General features: G+C 39.4%; 3 protein-coding genes across 3 annotated transcripts; 2 read left to right on the forward strand and 1 right to left on the reverse strand.

Moving 5' to 3' along the window:
• Positions 1 to 12,394: 12,394 nt before the first annotated feature.
• LOC132557021 (cysteine-rich, acidic integral membrane protein-like) lies at positions 12,395 to 15,537 on the forward strand. Its single transcript, XM_060221483.1, has 2 exons — positions 12,395 to 13,051; positions 13,411 to 15,537. Exons 1-2 carry the CDS (start codon positions 12,395 to 12,397, stop codon positions 15,535 to 15,537), a joined length of 2,784 nt encoding a protein of 927 aa, XP_060077466.1.
• An 11-nt stretch (positions 15,538 to 15,548) lies between these two features.
• Positions 15,549 to 20,884, reverse strand: LOC132557022 (uncharacterized). Its single transcript, XM_060221484.1, has 2 exons — positions 20,727 to 20,884; positions 15,549 to 16,710 (listed from the first exon to the last, which is right to left on the reverse strand). Exons 1-2 carry the CDS (start codon positions 20,882 to 20,884, stop codon positions 15,549 to 15,551), a joined length of 1,320 nt encoding a protein of 439 aa, XP_060077467.1.
• A 2,079-nt stretch (positions 20,885 to 22,963) lies between these two features.
• On the forward strand, positions 22,964 to 25,197 carry LOC132557019 (terminal nucleotidyltransferase 5C-like). The gene has a single exon (XM_060221482.1). It carries the CDS (start codon positions 23,051 to 23,053, stop codon positions 24,266 to 24,268), a length of 1,218 nt encoding a protein of 405 aa, XP_060077465.1. The 5' UTR covers positions 22,964 to 23,050; the 3' UTR covers positions 24,269 to 25,197.
• The last annotated feature ends 203 nt before the right edge of the window (positions 25,198 to 25,400 follow it).

The following is a 25,400-nucleotide window of genomic DNA, read 5'->3' on the forward strand; positions in this document are numbered from 1 at the left end:
TTTCGAACCGTATCTAACATACGTGCTGAGCACCGAGTTCAATTAAAACTGTTCAATTGTCAAGGGTTTATACACAATTAAATGTTAAGATATACATTTGATTCGATGAGAATTGATAGACTGCTACAGGCTACATAAGATTCCTTTAACATATCGCTTTCCTTGGTATGTCTCAGATAAGCTAGGAACATATGCATAGGTCTGATGTACCAGAGGTTATTCGTCAAAGTTTATGCCAAACGGTATAGGGATATTAAACCGATAGCAAATATCTGTTTCATTCTAACCACTTCTTCTCCTTAGATAATACAATATCGCGCAGACAGAAATTCTGGACAATTTTTTCGTGAAGAAATAGCTCAATAGATTATTGATATATCGATGTTTTTAAACCCCATGAAAACTGAGTATTGATAGTTTACTCTAGAACACATGCCTTGTTTACCTCTAATGCCTCTTCAAATTTATATGTACAACCTGATATTTCCCTAGTTTCTTTTTGTTTACGTAATGATGGCCCCCTAACTTTTTGTTTACGTAATGATGGCCCCCTAACTTTTTGTTTAGTGCCTAACTTTTTGTTTACGTAATGATGGCCCCCTAACTTTTTGTTTACGTAATGATGGCCCCCTAACTTTTTGTTTACGTAATGATGGCCCCCTAACTTTTTGTTTACGTAATGATGGCCCCCTAACTTTTTGTTTACGTAACGATGGCCTCCTAACAACCGACCTGTATGACCTGACTTTTACGCTACTTTCATGTGAACCACTCTTTCCTGATTAGTCGTGGACTTAACGTTGCTTAGTCCCTACTCAAGATTTAAGGAATTAAGGTTTTCGATTTTCTGTTTAAGATCTACGAAGGTTAACATACACAAGTTTACCGACACAGCGCGTTTGTGTAATATTTGATTTTTAAGCGATAAATTTACGATTAAATCGTTTAGAGTGGGCGTCCGGATTAAATTTCCGTAATTTGGTGTAAGTGTGTGGTTGTAATACGGGGGACAAATGCCCATTACCCGTGAAATAAACTGCTCTATTACAGCTACAACAGAATAATAAGATCACCTCCTAATTACCGCAATGTTACCAACCGGTCGTCCGCTTTTACAAGTAAATTTGCACTGGTGAAGACCGAGAAATCGAATTTTTAAAAATGCGACCAGGATGTGTGACCTACCTGATATGAAGACAAGCCTCTCATAACTTTGTGGTAGTACAGTATCAAGTTTTATCTGAAAAGTGTCCAAATTTTCAACTTTCTAATAATTTTTTTAACCTGCACAGCGATTTGTATATGATGTATGTCGAATTTATGATTGCCCGTATGTTCGTGTTTTATTTCGTTTCAACGGAAACTTATTTGTTATAGTAATATTAGTAATATTGGAGAAAGCACATCATCGTTTCTCTGACATTAAGGTAACTAAGCTTTATCTGGACTGGTCCCTGACATCACAGGTAGCGTCTAGGCTTGTGTAATAGACAGTAAATTAGGCGCCGCTTGATCACGACGTCGACCTTATGACAAAAGTCTCGAGTAATACATTCATCTGAGCTACTTCACGGATAACAACATATTTAGGATTGTTATAAGTACTAATTACATACAGTCGCCTGTAAATCATCATTATCCTTGTCACATAGCCGACATAGAATCAATAGCCTATAGTACATAGGTATGTCCCTTAAATTCGCCCCTTAATAAAACGACCTACAAATTTGACATCTATCTTTATCATAGTGTGGTCATTAATCAGTGTTTCGGATTAAATATATGTTGAAAGTTTTGATATTGTTTAATTAATTTCAGTTAAGACCTTTATACCTCTACCACAATTAAATGATATTTAAACTCCATCACCAGATACTAATTTATGAATATGATAACTGCCCATCGTACTAGAAGACCGATAACTGAGGCGTCTAAAGTGTAGCAAAATGTATTAGTTTGCTGTAACTTAAAACCTTCCGTTCCTACAAAAGAACTAGGCTTGCTTGATAACCAAGGAAGCTCAAACTACACATAGTCCATTTTTCCAAGGAAGAAATACTAACTTACAGTAATTAATATGCTTAATTATTACATGTTTTTTTTTTTTTTTTTTTTTGATTATCGGGTATTGATTTCGATACTGAACTTCCTCATTTATATTGGATTACTGAAGTTCACAAATATACACAAAGCCTACGTTTTATTGTTGGTTAGACTAGTCGTTCATGAAATTTCCATTCAAGTTACTTCAGCACAAGGTAGATTTTAAAGAACGCTGATCCGTTTTGCTCTTTTAAAAAAACTGTTTAAAAAAACCTTACTTTGCCAACCTGAAACTACCATTCCAAATCTCAAACTAGTATTTAGCTATGAATCATACTGATTTCCAATACCAAGATGAAATCAGAACATAACCGTGACAATATTCGTGGCGTTTGTTAGTGAGATTTTCACAGAGATCATTGTCGTACTGATGATAACTAAGGGAACGTCAGCCTTAGTTAACTTACTACCGATAAAAAGATCAAAACTCTTCTATATATGTCCTGCCTCTAAACAACACCAAATTTATTGAGCATATTCATCGGATATATTTACTAGATTTGAATGTACAGGACAAAATATCGCTTGATTTCCCCCATTTTACATACAACGTAACATCCTTGTGGCTAGACACTAAGCTGTATGATAAGCTTGGTTTCCATGTCCCTATAGGAACGAGGTACATAGTTATATCTTTGTTTCTTCCAGCAAATGGTGATCGCATGTCGTTGATTCGATATTCTAGGGTTCGTCCTCAATATAACAATATCTGTGATAAACTTAATTGAAAAATCAGTGTTCAAATTTAATAACATCATAGCCAAATATGGACAAAGGAAAACCGTATAAGGAGACACTTGAGAGCACGAGACAAGATGAAATATATTAACGTTAGATCTGATATCGTTTTTATCTGATACGTGTCGCCCGTCATCATATATCTAATCTTTATTAATGACACTAAAGCTCTGCTATGTACAGAAAAATATAATTTCTTTTCTGAATTACCTAATGGTTATGGTGACATAAGCTCCTTTTAGGTAAGTGTTCAATATCTAAACTTTATTGCATTAGCACACTTTCCGTTCTGTATACCAATTTTGCTTATGTCGAGTTTCATTTATCAATTCAGAATTCCAAATGTTTTGGTTCCAGACATCAGTATACAATAGAAAGAGGTGTAATCCTTTTTCTTTCGTATCAAAAGGTTACATTCACCCGAAGATCCTTGATATAAACTCATCTAGTCATCGGAATTATAAAACGGAAATTAATGATACAGTTTGATTGACCAATACATATAAATGATGTTACTTTTTCTAGACCCAAGAGCAGATAACCCTTGGCCATGAGAATGGACGGTTGCAATAATAAAGATTTAAGGCATACAACAATGCCAGTTAAAATACGTTAATGACCATATAAAGACGGTTACAGTCATAAGATAGTTATAATAGCCAGTTACCTGAAGTTAGAAGATATTATATTGACATGTAAAACAGTTATCTGCAGTTATAACTGAAGATATTCTTTGGAGTATAAAAAACAACTAATTGTGGTAATAGAGATTCCAGTGTCGTGTAAAAACAGTTCTCTACAGTTAGAAGATATTCTATGGAGTATAAAAACAACTAGTTGTGGTAATAAGATATCCTATAGACATGTAAAAACAGTACCTGCAGTAATAACATGGAAATTTAAAGACAAATAAAATGTCGTAATCAGATATTTTACGGTTCTTGGCCTTGTGAAAGTAGAACAGTGATCAATAAGGAAGTAGTTTACACGTGGAGGATGTAACATCGAGATATTTCGAGACAATGTTGAGATAAAGAGTAGCATTGTTGAGAAAAATGGTATTCCTGACACATTTGACGATAGCTACACCATAGACTAATTTGAAGGTAGCTTGAACCATTGACACATTTGGTGATAACCATCGTCGAGGTGAAACATGTGAGACAGTCCGTTAAGATATGTCTTGGCTAAGTAATGATAACTCCCGGTACAAATGTAATGTAGAGTAATAGAATACATGACAAGTTTTAAATGGTTTCTTTAAGTGGCAGACGTATTGAGAGGGTTTGTTTTAAGTGGCAGACGTATTGAGAAGTTTTGTTTAAGTGGCCGATGTATTGAGAGGTTTTGTTTAAGTGGCAGACGTATTGAGAGGGTTTGTTTTAAGTGGCCGCCGTATTGAGAGGGTTTGTTTAAGTGGCAGACGTATTGAGAGGGTTTGTTTAAGTGGCAGACGTATTGAGAGGGTTTGTTTAAGTGGCAGACGTATTGAGAGGGGTTGTTTAAGTGGCAGACGTATTGAGAGGGGATGTTTAAGAGGCAGATGTATTGACAGGATTTGTGTAAGTGGCATATGTATTGAGAGGGGTTGTTTAAGTGGCAGACGTATTGAGAGGGTTTGTTTAAGTGGCAGACGTATTGAGAGGGGATGTTTAAGTGGCAGATGTATTGACAGGATTTGTGTAAGTGGCATATGTATTGAGAGGGGTTGTTTAAGTGGCAGACGTATTGAGAGGGGTTGTTGAAGTGGCAGACATATTGAGAGGGTTTCTTTAAGTGGCAGACGTATTGAGAGGGTTTGTTTAAGTGGCAACATATTGAGAGGGTTTGTGAAGTGGCAGTAGATTTGACAGAGATTGAGTTGATGGCAGTAGTGTTGACAGGGTTTTTTTTTCGTCGCAGCGTTGTAGACAGGCTAAATTTTGGTAGCAGGAGAATTCACAGGGCTTTTGGGTGGCTTAAGAACTGACAGGGATTGTTTTCTTATGGTATTATTGACAGATTGTTTTATTTTAGAGGCAGTAGAAATGACATGGTTTATTTTGGTGGCAGTAATATTGACAAGATTTGTTGTTTTGGTGGCAGTAGTATTGATAAGGTTTGTTGTTTTGGTGGCAGTAGTATTGACATTGTTTGTTTTGGTGGCAGTAGTATTGACAAGGTTTGTTGTTTTGCTGGCAGTAGCATTGACAAGGTTTGTTATTTTGGTGGCAGTAGTATTGACAAGGTTTGTTGTTTTGGTGGCAGTAGTATTGACAAGGAGTGTTGTTTTGGTGGCAGTAGTATTGACAAGGTTGTTTTGGTGGCAATAATATTGACAAGGTTTGTTTTGGTGGCAGTAGTATTGACAAGGGGTCTTGTTTTGTAGGCAATAGTATTGACAAGGTTTGTTGTTTTGGTGGCAGTAGTATTGACAAGGTTTGTTGTTTTGGTGGCAGTAGTATTGACAAGGTTTGTTTTGGTGGCAGTAATATTGACAAGGTTTGTTTTGTGGCAGTAGTATTGACAAGGTTTGTTTTGGTGGCAGTAGTATTGACAAGGTTTGTTGATTTGGTGGCAGTGGTATTGACAAGGTTTGTTGTTTTGGTGGCACTAGTATTCACAAGGTTTGTTGTTTTGATGGCAGCAGTATTGACAAGGTTTGTTGTTTTGGTGGCAGTAGTATTGACAAGGTTTGTTGTTTTGTGGCAGAAGTATTGACAAGGTTTGTTTTGGTGGCAGACGTATTGAGAGGGTTTGTTTTGTGTGGGAGACGTATTGACGGGGGTTGTTTAAGTGGCCGACGTATTGAGAGGGTTTGTTTAAGTGGCCGACGTATTGACAGGGTTTGTTTTGTGTGGCATACGTATTTACAGGGTTTGTTTAAGTGGCGGACGTATTGAGAGGGGTTGTTTAAGAGGCAGACGTATTGACAGGATTTGTGTAAGTGGCAAACGTATTGAGAGGGGTTGTTTAAGGGGCAGATGTATTGACAGGGGTTGTTTAAGTGGCAGACGTATTGACAGTATTTGTTTAAGTGGCATACGTATTGACAGGATTTGTGTAAGAGGCATACGTATTGAGAGGGGTTGTCTAAGTGGCAGACGTATTGACAGGGGTTGGTTAAGTGGCAGCCGTATTGACAGGATTTGTTTAAGTGGCAGACGTATTGACAGGGGTTGTTGAAGTGGCAGACACATTGAGAGGATTTCTTTAAGTGGCAGACGTATTGAGAGGGTTTGTTTAAGTGGCAACATATTGAGAGGGTTTGATAAGTGGCAGTAGATTTGACAGAGATTGAGTTGATGGCGGTAGTGTTGACAGGGGTTTTTTTCGTCGCAGCGTTGTAGACAGGCTAAATTTTGGTAGCAGGAGAATTCACAGGGCTTTTGGGTGGCTTAAGAACTGGCAGGGATTGTTTTCTTATGGTATTATTGACAGATTGTTTTATTTTAGAGGCAGTAGAAATGACATGGTTTATTTTGGTGGCAGTAATATTGACAAGATTTGTTGTTTTGGTGGCAGTAGTATTGATAAGGTTTGTTGTTTTGGTGGCAGTAGTATTGACAATGTTTGTTTTGGTGGCAGTAGTATTGACAAGGTTTGTTGTTTTGATGGCAGTAGCATTGACAAGGTTTGTTATTTTGGTGGCAGTAGTATTGACAAGGTTTGTTGTTTTGGTGGCAGTAGTATTGACAAGGAGTGTTGTTTTGGTGGCAGTAGTATTGACAAGGTTTGTTTTGGTGGCAATAATATTGACAAGGTTTGTTTTGGTGGCAGTAGTATTGACAAGGGGTCTTGTTTTGTAGGCAATAGTATTGACAAGGTTTGTTGTTTTGGTGGCAGTAGTATTGACAAGGTTTGTTGTTTTGGTGGCAGTAGTATTGACAAGGTTTGTTTTGGTGGCAGTAATATTGACAAGGTTTGTTTTGTGGCAGTAGTATTGACAAGGTTTGTTGATTTGGTGGCAGTGGTATTGACAAGGTTTGTTGTTTTGGTGGCACTAGTATTCACAAGGTTTGTTGTTTTGATGGCAGCAGTATTGACAAGGTTTGTTGTTTTGGTGGCAGTAGTATTGACAAGGTTTGTTGTTTTGTGGCAGAAGTATTGACAAGGTTTGTTTTGGTGGCAGACGTATTGAGAGGGTTTGTTTTGTGTGGGAGACGTATTGACGGGGGTTGTTTAAGTGGCCGACGTATTGAGAGGGTTTGTTTAAGTGGTCGACGTATTGACAGGGTTTGTTTTGTGTGGCATACGTATTTACAGGGTTTGTTTAAGTGGCGTACGTATTGAGAGGGGTTGTTTAAGAGGCAGACGTATTGACAGGATTTGTGTAAGTGGCAAACGTATTGAGAGGGGTTGTTTAAGTGGCAGACGTATTGACAGGGGTTGTTTAAGTGGCAGACGTATTGACAGTATTTGTTTAAGTGGCATACGTATTGACAGGATTTGTGTAAGAGGCATACGTATTGAGAGGGGTTGTCTAAGTGGCAGACGTATTGACAGGGGTTGGTTAAGTGGCAGCCGTATTGACAGGATTTGTTTAAGTGGCAGACGTATTGACAGGGGTTGTTGAAGTGGCAGACACATTGAGAGGATTTTTTTAAGTGGCAGACGTATTGAGAGGGTTTGTTTAAGTGGCAACATATTGAGAGGGTTTGATAAGTGGCAGTAGATTTGACAGAGATTGAGTTGATGGCGGTAGTGTTGACAGGGGTTTTTTTCGTCGCAGCGTTGTAGACAGGCTAAATTTTGGTAGCAGGAGAATTCACAGGGCTTTTGGGTGGCTTAAGAACTGGCAGGGATTGTTTTCTTATGGTATTATTGACAGATTGTTTTATTTTAGAGGCAGTAGAAATGACATGGTTTATTTTGGTGGCAGTAATATTGACAAGATTTGTTGTTTTGGTGGCAGTAGTATTGATAAGGTTTGTTGTTTTGGTGGCAGTAGTATTGACAATGTTTGTTTTGGTGGCAAGGTAGTATTGACAAGGTTTGTTGTTTTGATGGCAGTAGCATTGACAAGGTTTGTTATTTTGGTGGCAGTAGTATTGACAAGGTTTGTTGTTTTGGTGGCAGTAGTATTGACAAGGTTTGTTTTGGTGGCAGTAGTATTGACAAGGGGTCTTGTTTTGTAGGCAATAGTATTGACAAGGTTTGTTGTTTTGGTGGCAGTAGTATTGACAAGGTTTGTTGTTTTGGTGGCAGTAGTATTGACAAGGTTTGTTTTGGTGGCAGTAATATTGACAAGGTTTGTTTTGTGGCAAGGTTTGTTTTGTAGTATTGACAAGGTTTGTTTTGGTGGCAGTAGTATTGACAAGGTTTGTTGATTTGGTGGCAGTGGTATTGACAAGGTTTGTTGTTTTGGTGGCACTAGTATTAACAAGGTTTGTTGTTTTGATGGCAGCAGTATTGACAAGGTTTGTTGTTTTGGTGGCAGTAGTATTGACAAGGTTTGTTGTTTTGTGGCAGAAGTATTGACAAGGTTTGTTTTGGTGGCAGACGTATTGAGAGGGTTTGTTTTGTGTGGGAGACGTATTGACGGGGGTTGTTTAAGTGGCCGACGTATTGAGAGGGTTTGTTTAAGTGGTCGACGTATTGACAGGGTTTGTTTTGTGTGGCATACGTATTTACAGGGTTTGTTTAAGTGGCGTACGTATTGAGAGGGGTTGTTTAAGAGGCAGACGTATTGACAGGATTTGTGTAAGTGGCAAACGTATTGAGAGGGGTTGTTTAAGTGGCAGACGTATTGACAGGGGTTGTTTAAGTGGCAGACGTATTGACAGTATTTGTTTAAGTGGCATACGTATTGACAGGATTTGTGTAAGAGGCATACGTATTGAGAGGGGTTGTCTAAGTGGCAGACGTATTGACAGGGGTTGGTTAAGTGGCAGCCGTATTGACAGGATTTGTTTAAGTGGCAGACGTATTGACAGGGGTTGTTGAAGTGGCAGACACATTGAGAGGATTTTTTTAAGTGGCAGACGTATTGAGAGGGTTTGTTTAAGTGGCAACATATTGAGAGGGTTTGATATGATAAGTGGCAGTAGATTTGACAGAGATTGAGTTGATGGCGGTAGTGTTGACAGGGTTTTTTTTCGTCGCAGCGTTGTAGACAGGCTAAATTTTGGTAGCAGGAGAATTCACAGGGCTTTTGGGTGGCTTAAGAACTGGCAGGGATTGTTTTCTGATGCTATTATTGAAAGATTGCTTTATTTTGGTGGCAGTAATATTGACAAGATTTGTTGTTTTGGTGGCAGTAGTATTAACAAGGTTTGCTGTTTTGGTGGCAGTAGTATTGACAATGTTTGTTTTGGTGGCAGTAGTATTGACAAGGTTTGTTGTTTTGGTGGCAGTAGTATTGACAAGGGGTGTTGCTTTGGTGGCAGTAGTATTGACAAGGTTTGTTTTGTGGCAGTAGTATTGACAAGGTTTATTTTGGTGGCAGTAGTATTGACAAGGTTTGTTGTTTTGGTGGCAGTAGTATTGACAATGTTTGTTTTGGTGGAAGTAGTATTGAAAAGATTTGTTGTTTTGGTGGCCGTAGTATTGACAAGGTTTGTTTTGGTGGCCGTAGTATTGAAAAGGTTTGTTTTAGTGTCAGTAGTATTGACAAGGTTTATTGTTTTGGTGGCAATAGCATTGACAAGATTTGTTATTTTGGTGGCAGCAGTATTGACAATGTTTGTTTTGGTGGCAGTAGTACTGACAAGGTTTGTTGTTTTGGTGGCCGTAGTATTGACAAGGTTTGTTTTGGTGGCCGTAGTATTGAAAAGGTTTGTTTTAGTGTCAGTAGTATTGACAAGGTTTGTTGTTTTGGTGGCAATAGCATTGACAAGGCTTCTTTTGTGACAGTAGTATTGATAAGGTTTGTTTTGGTGGCAGTAGTATTGACAAGGGGTGTTGTTTTGGTAGCAGTAGTATTGACAAGGTTTGTTGTTTTGGTGGCAGTAGTATTGACAAGGTTTGTTGTTTTGGTGGCAGTAGTATTGACAAGGTACAAATGTAATGTAAAGTAACAGAATACATGACAAGTTTTAAATGGTTTCTTTAAGTGGCAGACGTATTGAGAGGGTTTGTTTTAAGTGGCAGACGTATTGAGAAGTTTTGTTTAAGTGGCCGATGTATTGAGAGGTTTTGTTTAAGTGGCAGATGTATTGAGAGGATTTGTTTAAGTGGCAGACGTATTGAGAGGGTGTGTGGTAGTTGATTTGACAGAGATTGAGTTGATGGCAGTAGTGTTGACAGGGTTTTTTTTCGTCGCAGCGTTGTATACAGGCTACATTTTGGTAGCAGGAGAATTCACAGGGCTTTTGGGTGGCTTAAGAACTGGTAGGGATTGTTTTCTTATGGTATTATTGACAGATTGTTTTATTTTAGTGGCAGTAGAAATGACATGGTTTATTTCCGTGGCAGTAGTATTGAAAATGGGTGTTGCTTTGATGGCAGAAGTATTGACAAGATTTATTGCTTTGGTGCCATTAGTATTGACAAGGGGTGTTGTTTTGGTGGCAGTAGTATTGACAAGGTTTGTTTTGGTGGCAATAGTATTGACAAGGTTTGTTTTGTGGCAGTAGTATTGACAAGGTTTGTTTTGGTGGCAGTAGTATTGACAAGGGGTGTTGTTTTGGTAGCAGTAGTATTGACAAGGTTTGTTGTTTTGGTGGCAGTACTATTGACAAGGGGTGTTGTTTTGGTGGCAGTTGTATTGGCAAGGGGTGTTATTTTGGTGGAAGTAATATTGACAAGGTTTGTTGTTTTGCTGGTAGTAGTATTGACAAGGTTTGTTGTTTTTGTGGTAGTGGTATTGACAAGGTTTGTTTTGGTAGCAGTAGTATTGAAAAGGTTTGTTGTTTTTGTGGCAGTGGTATTGACAAGGTTTGTTTTGGTAGCAGTAGTATTGACAAGATTTGTTGTTTTTGTGGCAGTAGTATTGACAAGTTTTGTTGTTTTGGTGGCAGTAGTATTGACAAGGGGTGTTGTTTTGGTGGAAGTAGTATTGACAAGGGGTGTTTTGATGGCAGTAGTATTGACAAGGTTTGTTTTGGTGGCAGTAGTATTGACAAGGTTTGTTGTTTTGGTAGCAGTAGTATTGACAAGGTTTGTTTTGGTAGCAGTAGTATTGACAAGGGGTGTTCTTTTGGTGGCAGTAGTATTGACAAGATTTGTTTTGATGGCAGTAGTATTGACAAGATTTGTTTTGATGGCAGTAGTATTGACAAGGTTTGTTGTTTTGGTAGCAGTAGTATTGACAAGGTTTGTTTTGGTAGCAGTAGTATTGACAAGGGGTGTTGTTTTGGTGGCATTAGTATTGACAAGATTTGTTTTGATGGCAGTAGTATTGACAAGATTTGTTTTGATGGCAGTAGTATTGACAAGGGGTGTTCTTTTGGTGGAAGTAGTATTGACAAGGTTTGTTTTGGTGGCAGTAGTATTGACAAGGTTTGTTTTGGTGGCAGTAGTATTGACAAGGTTTGTTTTGATGGCAGTAGTATTGACAAGGTTTGTTTTGGTGGCAGTAGTATTGACAAGATTTGTTTTGATGGCAGTAGCATTGACAAGGTTTGTTTTGTGACAGTAGCATTGATAAGGTTTGTTTTGGTGGCAGTAGTATTGACAAGGGGTGTTGTTTTGGTGGCAGTAGTATTGACAAGGTTTGTTGTTTAGGTGGCAGTAGTATTGACAAAGTTTGTTTTGTGGCAGTAGTATTGATAAGGGGTGTTGTTTTGCTGGCAGAAGTATTAACAAGGTTTGTTGTTGTGGTGGCGGTAGTATTAACAAGGGGTGTTGTTTTGCTGGCAGAAGTATTAACAAGGTTAGTATTGACAAGGTTTGTTGTTTTGGTGCAGTAGTATTGGCAGTGGCAGTAGTATTGACAAGGTTTGTTTTGGTGGCAGTAGTATTGACAAGGTTTGTTTTGGTGGCAGTAGTATTGACAAGGTTTGTTTTGGTGGCAGTAGTATTGACAAGGTTTGTTTTGGTAGCAGTAGTATTGACAAGGTTTGTTTTGATGGCAGTAGTATTGACAAGGGGTGTTGTTTTGGTGGAAGTAGTATTGACAAGGTTTGTTTTGGTGGCAGTAGTATTGATAAGGGGTGTTGTTTTGCTGGCAGAAGTATTAACAAGGTTTGTTGTTGTGGTGGCGGTAGTATTAACAAGGGGTGTTGTTTTGCTGGCAGAAGTATTAACAAGGTTTGTTGTTTTGGTGGCAGTAATATTGACAAGGTTTGTTTTTGTATGGCAGTAGTATTGACAAGGTTTGTTGTTTTTGTGGCAGTAGTATTGACACAGTTTTTGTTGAGACCTCAGTGTTAGAACTGAGTACGTTCACTCTGTTTGTGAGCTGTGTTGAAGCGTCAGTTCTCAGACAGAATACGTTCATACTGTGTATGAACTGTCTGGAGAAGTTACTATTCAGACTGTCTGTGAGCTGTGTGGAGACGTCAGTGTTAAGAATGTCGGTGAGCTGTGTGGAGACGTCAGTGTTTAGACTGTCTGTGAGCTGTGTGGAGACGTTAGTGTTAAGACTGTCGGTGAGCTGTGTGGAGACGTTATTCTTAAGACTGTCGGTGAGATGTGTGGAGATGTCGTTGTTAAGACTGAGTACGTTCCCACTGTTTGTGAGCTGTGTGGAGACATCAGTGTTGAGACTGTCTGTGAGCTGTGTGGAGACGTCAGTGTTAAGGCTGTCTGTGAGCTGTGTGGAGACGTCAGTGTTAAGACTGGCGGTGAGCTGTGTGGAGACGGTAGTGTTAAGACTGTCGGTGAGCTGTGTGGATACGTCATTGTTAAGACTGTCGGTGAGCTGTGTGGAGACGTTAGAGTTAAGACTGTTGGTGAGCTGTGTGGAGACGTCATTGTTAAGACTGTCGGTGAGCTGTGTGGAGACGTTAGAGTTAAGACTGTTGGTGAGATGTGTGGAGACATCAGTGTTATGAGTGTCTGTGAGCTGTGTGGAGACGTAAGTGTTAAGACTGTCTGTGAGCTGTGTCGAGACGTTAGTGTTAAGACTGGCGGTGAGATGTGTGGAGACGTTAGTGTTAAGACTGGCGGTGAGCTGTGTGGAGACGTTAGTGTTAAGACTGTCGGTGAGCTGGGGGAGGCGTTAGTGTTAAGACTGGCGGTGAGCTGTGTGGAGACGTTAGTGTTAAGACTGGCGGTGAGCTGTGTGGAGACGATAGTGTTAAGACTGTCGGTGAATTTTGTGGAGACGTTAGTGTTAAGACTGGCGGTAAGCTGTGTGGAGACGTTAGTGTTAAGACTGTCGATGAGCTCTGTGGAGACGTTAGTGTTAAGACTGTCGGTGAGATGTGTGGAGACGTCAGTGTTGTGACTGTCTGTGAGCTGTGTGGAGACGTCAGTGTTATGACTGTCGGTGAGCTATGTGGATACGTCATTGTTAAGGCTGTCTGTGAGCTGTGTTGAAGCGTCAGTTCTAAGACAGAATACGTTCATACTGTTTGTGAGCTGTGTGGAGACGTCAGTGTTACGACTGTCTGTGAGCTGTGTCGAGACGTCAGTGTTAAGACTGTCTGTGAGCTGTGTTGAATCGTCAGTTCTAAGACAGAATACGTTCATACTGTTCGTAAGCTGTGTGAAGACGTCAGCGTTAAGACTGTCGTTGAGCTGTGTGGAGACGTCAGTGTTAAGACTGTCGGTGAGATGTGTGGAGACATTAGTGTTAAGACTGGCGGTGAGATGTGTGGAGACGTTAGTGTTAAGACTGTCGGTGGGCTGTGTGGAGACGTCAGTGTTAAGACAGTCGGTGAGAAGTGTGGAGACGTCAGTGTTAAAACTGGTGGTGAGCGGTGTGGAGACGTCATTGTTAAGACTGTCGGTGAGATGTGTGGAGACGTTAGTGTTATAACTATCTGTGAGCTGTGTGGAGACGTTAGTTCTAAGACAGAATACGTTCATACTGTTCGTGAGCTGTGTGGAGAGGTCAGTGTTAAGACTGTCGGTGAGCTGTGTGGAGACGTTAGTGTTAAGACTGTCGGTGAGCTGTGTGGATACGTCATTGTTAAGCCTGTCGGTGAGCTGTGTGGAGACGTTAGTGTTAAGACTGTTGGTGAGATGTGTGGAGACATCAGTGTTATGAGTGTCTGTGAGCTGTGTGGAGACGTCAGTGTTAAGACTGTCTGTGAGCTGTGTGGAGACGTTAGTGTTAAGACTATCTGTGAGCTGTGTGGAGACGTTAGTGTTAAGACTGTCGGTGAGCTGTGTGGAGACGTCAGTGTTAAGATCGTCGGTGAGCTGTGTGTAGACGTTAGTTCTAAGACAGAATACGTTCATACTGTCGGTGAGCTGTGTGGAGACGTCAGTGTTAAGACTGTCGGTGAGATGTGTGGAGACGTTAGTCTTAAAACTGTCGTTGAGCTGTGTGGAGACGTCAGTGTTAAGACTGTCGGTGAGATGTGTGCAGACATTAGTGTTAAGACTGGCGGTGAGATGTGTGGAGACGTTAGTGTTAAGACTGTCGGTGGGCTGTGTGGAGACGTCAGAGTTAAGACTGTCGGTGAGATGTGTGGAGACGTTAGTGTTAAGACTGTTGGTGAGATGTGTGGAGACATCAGTGTTATGAGTGTCTGTGAGCTGTGTGGAGACGTCAGTGTTAAGACTGTCTGTGAGCTGTGTCGAGACGTTAGTGTTAAGACTGTCGGTGAGATGTGTGGAGACGTAAGTATTAAGGCTGTCTGTGAGCTGTGTGGAGACGTTGGTATTAAGACCGTCGGTGAGCTGTGTGTAGACGTTAGTTCTAAGACAGAATACGTTCATACTGTCGGTGAGCTGTGTAGAGACGTCAGTGTTAAGACTGTCGGTGAGATGTGTGGAAACGTTAGTGTTAAGACTGTCGTTGAGCTGTGTGGAGACGTTAGTGTTAAGACTGTCGGTGGGCTTTGTGGAGACGTCAGTGTTAAGACTGTCGGTGAGATGTGTGGAGACGTTAGTGTTAAGACAGTCGATGAGATGTGTGGAGACGTCAGTGTTAAAACTGGTGGTGAGCCGTGTGGAGACGTCATTGTTAAGACTGTCGGTGAGATGTGTGGAGACGTTAGTGTTATGACTATCTGTGAGCTGTGTGGAGACGTTAGTATAAAGACAGTCGGTGAGATGTGTGCAGACGTAAGTGTTAAGACTGTCGGTGAGATGTGTGGAGACGGTAGTGTTAAGACAGTCGGTGAGATGTGTGGAGACGTCAGTGTTAATACTGGTGGTGAGCCGTGTGGAGACGTCATTGTTAAGACTGTCTGTGAGCTGTGTGGAGACGTTAGTATTAAGACAGTCGGTGAGATGTGTGCAGACGTAAGTGTTAAGACTGTCTGTGAGCTGTGTGGAGATGTCGTTGCTAAGACTGGCGGTGAGCGGTGTGGAGATGTCAGTGTTAAGACTGAGTACGTTCACACTGTTTGCGAGCTGGTGGAGACGTCACTGTTTAGACTGTCTGTGAGATGTGTGGAGACGTTAGTGTTAAGACTGTCTGTGAGCTGTGTGGAGATGTTAGTGTTAAGACTGTCGGTGAGCTGTGTGAAGACATTAGTGTTAAGACTGTCGGTGAGATGTGTGGAGACGTTAGTGTTAAGACTGTCTGTGAGCTGTGTGGAGACGTCAGTGTTAAGACTTGAGTACGTTCACACTGTTTGTGAGCTGTGTGGAGACGTCAGTGTTAAGACTGAGTACGTTCATACTGTAAGCCGTATGGAGACGTCAGTGTTATGACTGTCTGTGAGCTATGTGGATACGTCATTGTTAAGGCTGTCTGAAAGCTGTGTTGAAGCGTCAGTTCTAAGACGGAATACGTTCATACTGTTTGTGAGCTGTGTGGAGACATCAGTGTTTAGACTGTCTGTGAGCTGTGTGGAGACGTTAGTGTTAAGACTGTCTGTGAGCTGTGTGGAGACGTCAGTGTAAAGGCTGTCTGTGAGCTGTGTTGAAGCGTCAATTCTAAGACAGAATACGTTCATACTGTTCGTAAGCTGTGTGAAGACGTCAGTGTTAAGACTGAGTAAGTTCACTCTGTTTGTGAGTTGTCTGGAGACGTCAGTGTTAACACTGTCAGTGAGCAGCTGTGTGGAGACTTCAGAGTTAAGTCTGTGTACGTTCACACTGTTTGTGAGCTGTGTGGAGACGTCGGTATTAAGACTGTGTACGGTCAGACTGTCTGTGAACTGTGTGGAGACGTTAGTGTTAAGACTGTGTACGTTCCCACTGTTTGTGAGCGGAGTGGAGAAGTTAGTATTCAGACTGTTGGTGAGCTGTGTGGAGACGTAAGTGTTAAGACTGAGTACGTTCACAGCGTTTATGAGCGGAGTGGAGAAGTTAGTATTCAGACTGTTGGTGAGCTGTGTGGAGACGTAAGTGTTAAGACTGAGTACGTTCACAGTGTTTATGAGCGGAGTGGAGAAGTTAGTATTCAGACTGTTGGTGAGCTGTGTGGAGACGTCAGTGTTAAGACTGAGTACGTTCACACTGTCTTTGAGATGTGTGGAGACGTCAGTGTTAAGACTGTCGGTGAACTGTGTGGAGACGTTAGTGTTAAGACTGGCGGTGAGCTGTGTGGAGACGTTAGTGTTAAGACTGTCGGTGGGCTGTGTGGAGACGTCAGTGTTAAGACTGTCGGTGGGCTGTGTGGAGACATCAGTGTTAAGACTGTCTGTGAGCTGTGTGGAGACGTTAGTGTTAAGACTGTCTGTGAGCTGTGTGGAGACGTTAGTGAAAAGACTGTCGTTGAACTTTTTGGAGACGTCAGTGTTAAGACTTTGTACGGTCACATTGTTTGTGAGCTGTGTGGGGACGTTAGTGTTAAGACTGTCTGTGAGCTGTGTGGAGACGTTAGTGTTAAGACTGGTTGTGAGCTGTGTGAAGACGTTAGTGTTAAGACTTACGTTCACTCTGTTGATAGAGACATAAAAAGTGTAATATCAAAACAATTCATGGTATGGAAAAAAGTCGTGTTTAAACTATATTATTTGAGAAAGAAATTTTGTTAGGAAAAATAAATGATCATTTTCAAAACTAAAACAAAATTAAGAACAAAATGATTAAACGTAAGTTATAATGGTTTAAGTCCGGAGCTTTGTAGAACTATAGTTGTAGATCTGTGTAAGACCAGAGCTTTGTAGAACGATAGCTGTAGATCTGTGTAAGACCAGAGCTTTGTAGAACGATAGCTGTGGATGTGTGTTACACCAGATCTTTGTAGAACGATAGCTGTAGATCTGTGTAAGACCAGATCTTTGTAGAACGATAACTGTAGATCTGTGTAAGACCAGATCTTTGTAGAACGATAGCTGTAGATCTGTGTAAGACCAGAGCTTTGTAGAACGATAGCTGTAGATCTGTGTAAGACCAGATCTTTGTAGAACGATAGCTGTGGATGTGTGTTTTACCAGATCTTTGTAGAACGATAGCTGTAGATCTGTGTAAGACCAGATCTTTGTAGAACGATAGATGTAGATCTGTGTAAGACCAGAGCTTTGTAGAACGATAGCTGTAGATCTGTGTAAGACCAGAGCTTTGTAGAACGATAGCTGTGGATGTGTGTTACACCAGATCTTTGTAGAACGATAGCTGTGGATGTGTGTTACACCAGATCTTTGTAGAACGATAGCTGTGGATGTGTGTTACACCATATCTTTGTAGAACGATAGCTGTGGATCTGTGTAAGACCAGATCTTTGTAGAACGATAGCTGTGGATCTGTGTAAGACCAGATCTTTGTAGAACGATAGCTGTAGATCTGGGTAAGTCCAGATCTTTGTAGAACGATAGATGTAGATCCATGTAAGTCCAGATCTTTGTAGAACGATAGACGTAGATCCATGTAAGTCCAGATCTTTGTAGAACGATAGATGTAGATCCATGTAAGTCCAGAGCTTTGTAGAACGATAGATGTAGATTCATGTAAGTCCAGATCTTTGTAGAACGATAGATGTAGATTCATGTAAGTCCAGAGCTTTGTAGAACGATAGATGTAGATCCATGTAAGTCCAGATCTTTGTAGAACGATAGCTGTAGATCTGGGTAAGTCCAGGTCTTTGTAGAACGATAGATGTAGATCCATGTAAGTCCAGATCTTTGTAGAACGATAGATGTAGATCCATGTAAGTCCAGATCTTTGTAGAACGATAGCTGTGGATGTGTGTTACACCAGATCTTTGTAGAACGATAGCTGCAGATCTGTGTAAGATCGTATCTTTGTAGATCGATAGCTGTAGATCTGTGTAAGTCCAGATCTTTGTAGAACGATAGCTGTAGATCTGTGTAAGATCGTATCTTTGTAGATCGATAGCTGTAGATCTGTGTAAGACCAGATCTTTGTAGAACGATAGCTGTAGATCTGTGTAAGATCGTATCTTTGTAGAACGATAGCTGTAGATCTGTGTAAGTCCAGATCGTTGTAGAACGATAGCTGTAGATCGCTGTAAGACCAGATCTTTGTAGAACACAGACTTAACGCATTGTAAGTCCATGGTTGAACGATATCTGTAGATCGCTCTCAATATGTTCATCTGTCTTCTGCATAGTGATGAATCATTCAAAATCAAACGTCGCTAATAGTTATATTGTAGGTTTAATTGAGATGTTTCTACTACTGTGGTTGGCTGAATAGCGTTATGGTTGCTAGAGATAGACATCAAACTACCCTTAAATATCGCCGTTTTGTGTAAGAGTTATGTCCCTTTAAATGTTTTTTTGTTATTATTTTTTTTTTTGTTCTATGTATATAGTTTATCTAGCTTCTCACTCTACATCCAAAATAAATAAATAAATAATGTTACAAGCACATCAGGATTGGTCTAAATACGTGTAACATGCAGAACCGATACGATATATACTCGTGTACACTCATTTGACAATCTAGCCTACTTCACCGAACAAAGTTTTCCCTGTTCAGCGCACATTGTGTCACAGGAACTATAAAACATGCCTGTTTCCCAATAGTCGTGATGAATGAACAATATCTAGTGGTTCTTAAACCGAGTGTTAACAATTCATCACGTGTATTCATGGGTATCAATTGTGTCGTCAGTAATTGCCTTCCATTTATTTTGGAATGGAATCTTTTTGGAAATGAGATGGCGTGGATTGGCTATATATAGCAGGGTTTTAATAGCTTCAATCCCGTTAGGTATAATTCCCTGTATTGTCTTTGTAAATTGGTCCCGTTCTGGGAATGGATTGACGAAATTATGTTTAAGATTAATATTTAAGACTAAACTTACGAACTGTTTTTATATCTGAACCGAAATGAGGTAGAGTCAGTCGTTTTGGAAGCAGAACTTTTTCTTCGGAGAAAATACCTAGCTACATCTATTAACAAAATAACCATATATTGATAATCACAGGTCCGTTTTGGTTGACGTGAATAACACGATGCTACGAGCTGTTGCCTGTCTCCTTTTGGCTGAGTTATCTCTCGTCGGTCGTATATCGATTCACGTTGCTTTCTAGGGGGAACAACTCGTGGTAACCCCGAAATAATTATTGTGGCTGGCGTACTGAAGTATGCGGAACTTTTGTGGTTAGAGTACAAACAGAGATTCCGCCATATGAATTATGTGCGGTTTTTGCTTAAAGAAGGAAATTAGATATGTTAATTACATCTCGTTGTGTGCTGTTTGTTGTTGACATCATGTATGGCAGCTTGACTTATTCTAAATGGAATATATTTCTTAAATGGTCCCGTTCGTCCCAATAACAGTTAGTTATCCGGAAAAAAATTATGATACGACGGAACTGTTGCGACATCTACTTATTTCTGATTGCCATCCATGATGACCAAGTCTCAGTACCCAGGTGTATAGCATTCAAATTTTGTGGTATCACAGAACGACATTTCGAACGAAAAGTGAGAATATGGGATGGAGGTTAAAAATATCAGGATTATTAGCCATCATCAAACCTACTTAGTACACTCATATCTGGTAGTATTTAACAAGGACAAAAATTGAGTGCACCCTGGACATACTATTCAAGGTTTATAACCAATGATCAAATTAGAAGAATACGATTAATTTGAAGTAAGAGAACAAATATGAGTACAAGAGTGCGGAAATTCTCAGAGAGAGAGAGGGGGGGTGGGGTGGGAGAGATTGAGGTGGGGGAGAGATTGGGGGTGGGGTTGGGGGTGGGAAGAGAGAACAAGTGCCGAGTATAACCAAACGACTTAATCCCCTCCAGAATAACATACGGTACAATTGTGGCCATTCCACATAGGATGTCGGAAGCTTGAATCCATCTAACCATGGATGTTTTGTCGGCTTCCGGTACTTCCTAATTCTGACAGATTACCACACACAGGTGCTAACACCTTTGAAATTACGACATGCAGGGGACACGGATTTCGTCACATTAACTAAGACGCTGTGATCACTGACATGAAGTGACAGATCCTGTTAAAAGACATGCCGACACTGCCCTGAACTATTTTTCAATCAAACTAAACATATATATATTGATCGATTTCATTTCATCAAACGATAGAGCTTAATTACAATTATATTCCATAGTTGATATCTATCGATCGAGGAAGATATCCAGAAACACAACGTAGCTGTAATCGATATGGTTTTAACGGAAATATTGAACGTCGGTTTAATATACGTACGGGAAATGCTATACATCATAATATACTCTACTTCCTCCACAGTTTCCATTGTTTTCTCGGATGGCTTTTGCTTCCTAATCAAAACAGGAAAACTATGATAATCTCTGAAAGGAATTTCCATAGCCAAGATTAAAAAAAAAACCTTGATATCACATAATTTCCTTTCATAATCGGTGAACAGTTTTAAAGGGAAAACATCGGGTATGTTTATTTCTATATTTAGGTCCTGTGTAAAATAGTGTGCTATTATTGTAAACAACTCCGTACGAATTATTGATTCTGTCCCAAAGCCATCCAACAGCAGCAATTCTGTGACGTCACGGTGTCGTAGTAGGTGCGGCATCGACGTAAGAAACGGTTGCCATGGTATAATAGAATTAGTTTCATTCATCTCCTTTTCCATATATGGAAACGTTGTTTCAGCTGCTGGATCGATACCATGAATGGACGTAGCCATTTGGTGATCTGTGATAAAACTTTCAGCTGACGTAGTCAAGTAATAGTACTACGTAGGGAGATCGTCAAACATTGATCCAAAAATCGTGGGTGGTTATTGTCGCCTTTCCAACACTCTGTGAAATAAACTCTTTCAAAGCAGTCGGGCTTCGAGTGTTGAGTGATACCAAAGATAAAAGAGGACACATTTTGTTTTGTGAAGTAAAAGTTGTGTTTTTTTTTACACATCTTGGAAAGTGATGTTTTAAGTTGGAGCGAAATGACCGATTTTACTATGGAATGTACTGAAAATTTAAGAATGGGGAATGAGGTAAGTTTATTTTTTTAATGAAATTATGAGTATCCATAAACTTTTATGTGAATCAATCATGTGTTTCTCTCATGATAAATATCGTCTCGGACTATATATTTATACACAAAGCTCCCAGGTGTCAACTCTGGCAATTTACCAATCAAATATCGCTAAACATCACATCATTTAGCAATAACAGAAAACGTTATGTCCAGTCTGCATGTCATGGCGACCACAGTTCTTGGCAATAGTTTAGGGAGGGCCTGAGTCCATCCATCATATAATGTAGATCGGTGTAGGTCAAATACAGGTCCATGGATCTGTGCCCTCGGGCTTCGTCCATTCGTACCATGTTCTAGATCGTCTTGACCAAAGACATTGCGTAGAATTAGGTATATCGTCACATCACCATAACATACACGATATGGTTTCGAAGAAGTTGAGGGGACAAAATATAGTAATGAGAAAACTGTTTGGAAATCCCAAGCCGTCCAATTTGGGTAGGGAACTCCAAATTTATTGAGATTATTATTATTTTTTAATCTGTCCCGTACCCAGAGACGCATCTGCATCCCGATATCAATTAACTAAAATTAATAATAAAACCAAACATACCTCCAGCCAGCTGTTAGTATGGCGTACTGAACATAACAATGAATAGCCGATCTCGATTGCTCGATGAGATTTTTCAGTGTCACAAAAAATTATAATTAATGCAATGATCGATTATGACTAACAATATGTATGTGTTTATCGATATAAAAATGTTAAACACATTTGTGCTCGCCAATGTACATATTTATCCTCGTACAAATAAACACAAATGAACATAAAAAAGTCCAATATAGTACGATACTTCAGTGATGACAAGATCTTGTGGGTAGAATCGAAAATGCATCTACAACCTTTCAAATATACTGTATGATTTAGTTCTTTTTAAGTGTATGATAACATATTGTAGTACAACAGAATATTGTAAACAATTAAAGCAACTTAAAAAGCATATCTAACGAAAAACTAATAATGGTAAAATACAATGCTAAGGTTATTTTCACTGATCACATATTATGACGGTATCTTGTGCAGAAACATTTAATTCAGTCAAAACTGTCTGTTTCCACACATTAATGGTCTAACTTGGGTGAATATTAGTATTTTTTCTGTAAGGAGTTTTCCATTTTGAGTAGCGTGTCATATTGGTACATGTATTCTTTTCGTGTTTATGAATTTCTATGACGTATCTCTGTGCCTGTAATAAACTATTTAAAGATTATATGAATTACCTGTGATTATTTCTTTTTTTATTTCGTCAGCTTAAAGATTATCAAAATTACCGAATGGTAACTTGTTAATTGTATGCCTTCACGAAATTCCCATTATTACGATACGATTGTGTAATGAAACTACGACACAGCTAGACGAAGTTTATTAACCAATCATAATTCATCTGTTACTCGGTGTATCCAAAAATAGCCCTATCTCTAATCAGCTGTTTTGCTATATCACTACGCTTTCCATACACTTCCGCGCATAAAGTAGTCCTACATGTTGTACGCTGGTTGTAATACGTGAGACCTGACATTTCCCAAAGTGTACATTAATAAGTTGCCTTTCATTCAAAGGGTAAGTTTATTTAATGGACAATGCTTCAAAATAATGAGTATTTTCTCTAACATACGGACATCGCGCATGAATAAATAAGAGGTCGAATGACAATCGATGTGCGTAAATTTTGCAGACTTGCACAACAGTGTGGACTCGTTAGACTGACGGACAGTTTCGCTAAAGCTTTTATTGGAGTAACACATATTTCGTCTTTTCTTTTTTCAGAAAATACGTTTTCTTGAAAGCATACTTGAAAACGGTGCTGTCACCATGGAATGTGCTAACCGTTTTCAAGGTTTGTGTTACGAACAAGTTGTCCGTCTGCATGAAGTGATGGAAGAAGTGGTACCTATTCATGGTCGTGGAAACTTTCCAACTATGGACATTAAGCTGAAGGACTTAGTACAGGTAGTCCGAGAAAAGCTGCGAAATGAAGGGGTAAGTGTCAAAGATGTTCGTTTGAATGGGGGCGCTGCCAGCTACATTTTTGGCACAGACAATGTTCGTTCATACAACGATTTGGACCTCATCTTTGGGGTAGACTTGTCGAACCACAATGAGCTACAGAAAATCAAAAATTGTGTTTTGGGATGTTTATTGGACTTTCTGCCAGATGGGGTCAACAAGGAGAAAATGAGCAGTTGTAGTCTTAAGGAAGCATATGTCCAGAAAATGGTGAAAGTTTGCAATGAACACGGTGACAGATGGAGTTTGATTTCACTTTCAAATAACAAGGGAAAGAATGTGGAATTAAAATTTGTGGATAAGATGAAGAGGCAATTTGAGTTCAGTGTGGACTCGTTCCAGATCATTCTGGACAGTCTGTTGACGTTCTATGAAATCTCCGCCACCCCCATGAGTGAAAACTTCTACCCAACAGTTGTAGCAGAGAGTGTTTATGGAGACTTCTGGGAGGCTTGGTACCACCTGAACAAAAAACTTATTTCTACGAGAAATCCAGAGGAAATCAGAGGAGGTGGACTGTTGAAGTATTGCAACTTGCTCACGAGGGGCTACTCCCCTGTTGAAAGTATTGATATTCGTGCCATGGAGAGGTATATGTGTTCTCGGTTTTTCATTGATTTCAGTGATCTGAACCAGCAGAGACAAAAACTAGAATCTTATCTAAATAATCACTTCAGTGGTGAAGAAGAACTCAAGCATGATTACCTGATGACTTTGTACAGAGTAGTTGATGAGAGTACTATTTGTCTGATGGGACATGAACGCCGTCAAACCTTAAACTTAATCCATCAACTTGCATACCAGGTGTTGATGGAACAGGAGCGAAAGGCACATATAAAGTTCCTAGAAATTCAACAGTTTGATCAGTTGAACAATTTAACTATTGACCAAGTGTTCTTTCACGGTCCCTATTCACCGAACAATGGAAATCAGTATTTCAACATATTACCAACAAGTAGTGTTTTCCAAATCAACGGATCATCATCTTGCCCTTTGTGTCCATCATATATGCAGTGTTCATAGCAGCCAATCATTGCCCCCATCCCTTATTGAGTGAGAAGATGAAACATGTTGGTGTATGTATGAAGGTGAAATACCTTTCAACTGTTCTTTGATTGGTGCAAGTGTACTAGTTCTGATGTTGTCACTTTGTAATGTATCTTCAATTATATTATTCAAATCTACATTGATTGCCATTAATGATGGCTTAATTTACAAGAAGGAAATTGTGTAATGATTATAATATTGCCCGCCTCAGTTGATGATGGAATTGTTCGGACATGATATTGGATGTTTAGGTTAAATGTGTTGAGGTACTTTCCATGATGGAAAATTAAGTTCTAAATATGAAACAGAGGTTAAAGGATAAAAAAAATGATCAATGCATGATCTATTAATTATGATGGAAACTTTCTTTTTTTTCTGTGAGAAAAATCACATATTTCATATGACATGTTCAATGTAAATATCATAAATTTAATTAATGTCTAAAATTGTATAATTAAAATATGTCTTGGATAAAACTGACATTCCGTGAGATTTTAAGTGCAGTTCTAAAAACTTACTTTATAAAGATGCCAACTAGCCCAGGTAATTTTTAAAGAGCTTGTTTAAGCAAATCCACAATTTTTTAGAAATGAAAAACTTGTTGATAGCTACAAAAATGTTTAAAAGGTAATTTACTGCATAGAAAATGCATAATGATTTTAAGCATGAAGGACACATTTAACTATATTTAAAAAAAATGGATAGGTAGCTGTAGACCTTAATGCACTGCAAAGCAAGAGGCAGTTAAAGGGGCAAATTTGTTATTTGATAGGACGTCGGTGTACTACATTTTGCTGTTCAGGCTAATTTAGAATGTGATAAGTTGATATCACCTCCCAATATGGAGATATATATATATATCCAAGGCATATTTTTGATTAACTTCAAGCAGGCAGCAGAAATATTCAGGCATAACAATATATATGTTGTTACAGCCTCTGTCAATTGGATATGATTCCATTTATAATATAGTAATTAGAATTGATCTTTTTACAAGAACTTAGCTGCTGAACATAAGTTGTCATGTGTATGATGAGTATTATAGATTGTATTATAATGAGAGATTACTTGTAAGCCTGTGGCTATCCAATATAATAAATAAAACTGT

This window comes from Ylistrum balloti, unplaced genomic scaffold (genome assembly GCF_031769215.1).
Source record: "Ylistrum balloti isolate Yb309-2 unplaced genomic scaffold, AGI_CSIRO_Ybal_v1 Utg370614, whole genome shotgun sequence".
Classification (NCBI taxonomy): domain Eukaryota; kingdom Metazoa; phylum Mollusca; class Bivalvia; order Pectinida; family Pectinidae; genus Ylistrum; species Ylistrum balloti.

Excerpts from the sequence above, each read along its gene's own strand:
- LOC132557019 (XM_060221482.1), top strand. The coding sequence starts at position 23,051 with ATGGAATGTGCTAACCGTTTTCAAGGTTTGTGTTACGAACAAGTTGTC.
- LOC132557022 (XM_060221484.1), bottom strand. The coding sequence starts at position 20,884 with ATGGCTACGTCCATTCATGGTATCGATCCAGCAGCTGAAACAACGTTT. Across the intron at positions 16,711-20,726 it reads GACGTCACAGAATTGCTGCT|AGTGAACGTAAGTCTTAACA; the intron begins GTTGGATGGCTT and ends CTCTATCAACAG.
- LOC132557021 (XM_060221483.1), top strand. The coding sequence starts at position 12,395 with ATGTGTGGAGATGTCGTTGTTAAGACTGAGTACGTTCCCACTGTTTGT. Across the intron at positions 13,052-13,410 it reads CGTTAGTGTTAAGACTGGCG|CTGTGTGAAGACGTCAGCGT; the intron begins GTAAGCTGTGTG and ends ACTGTTCGTAAG.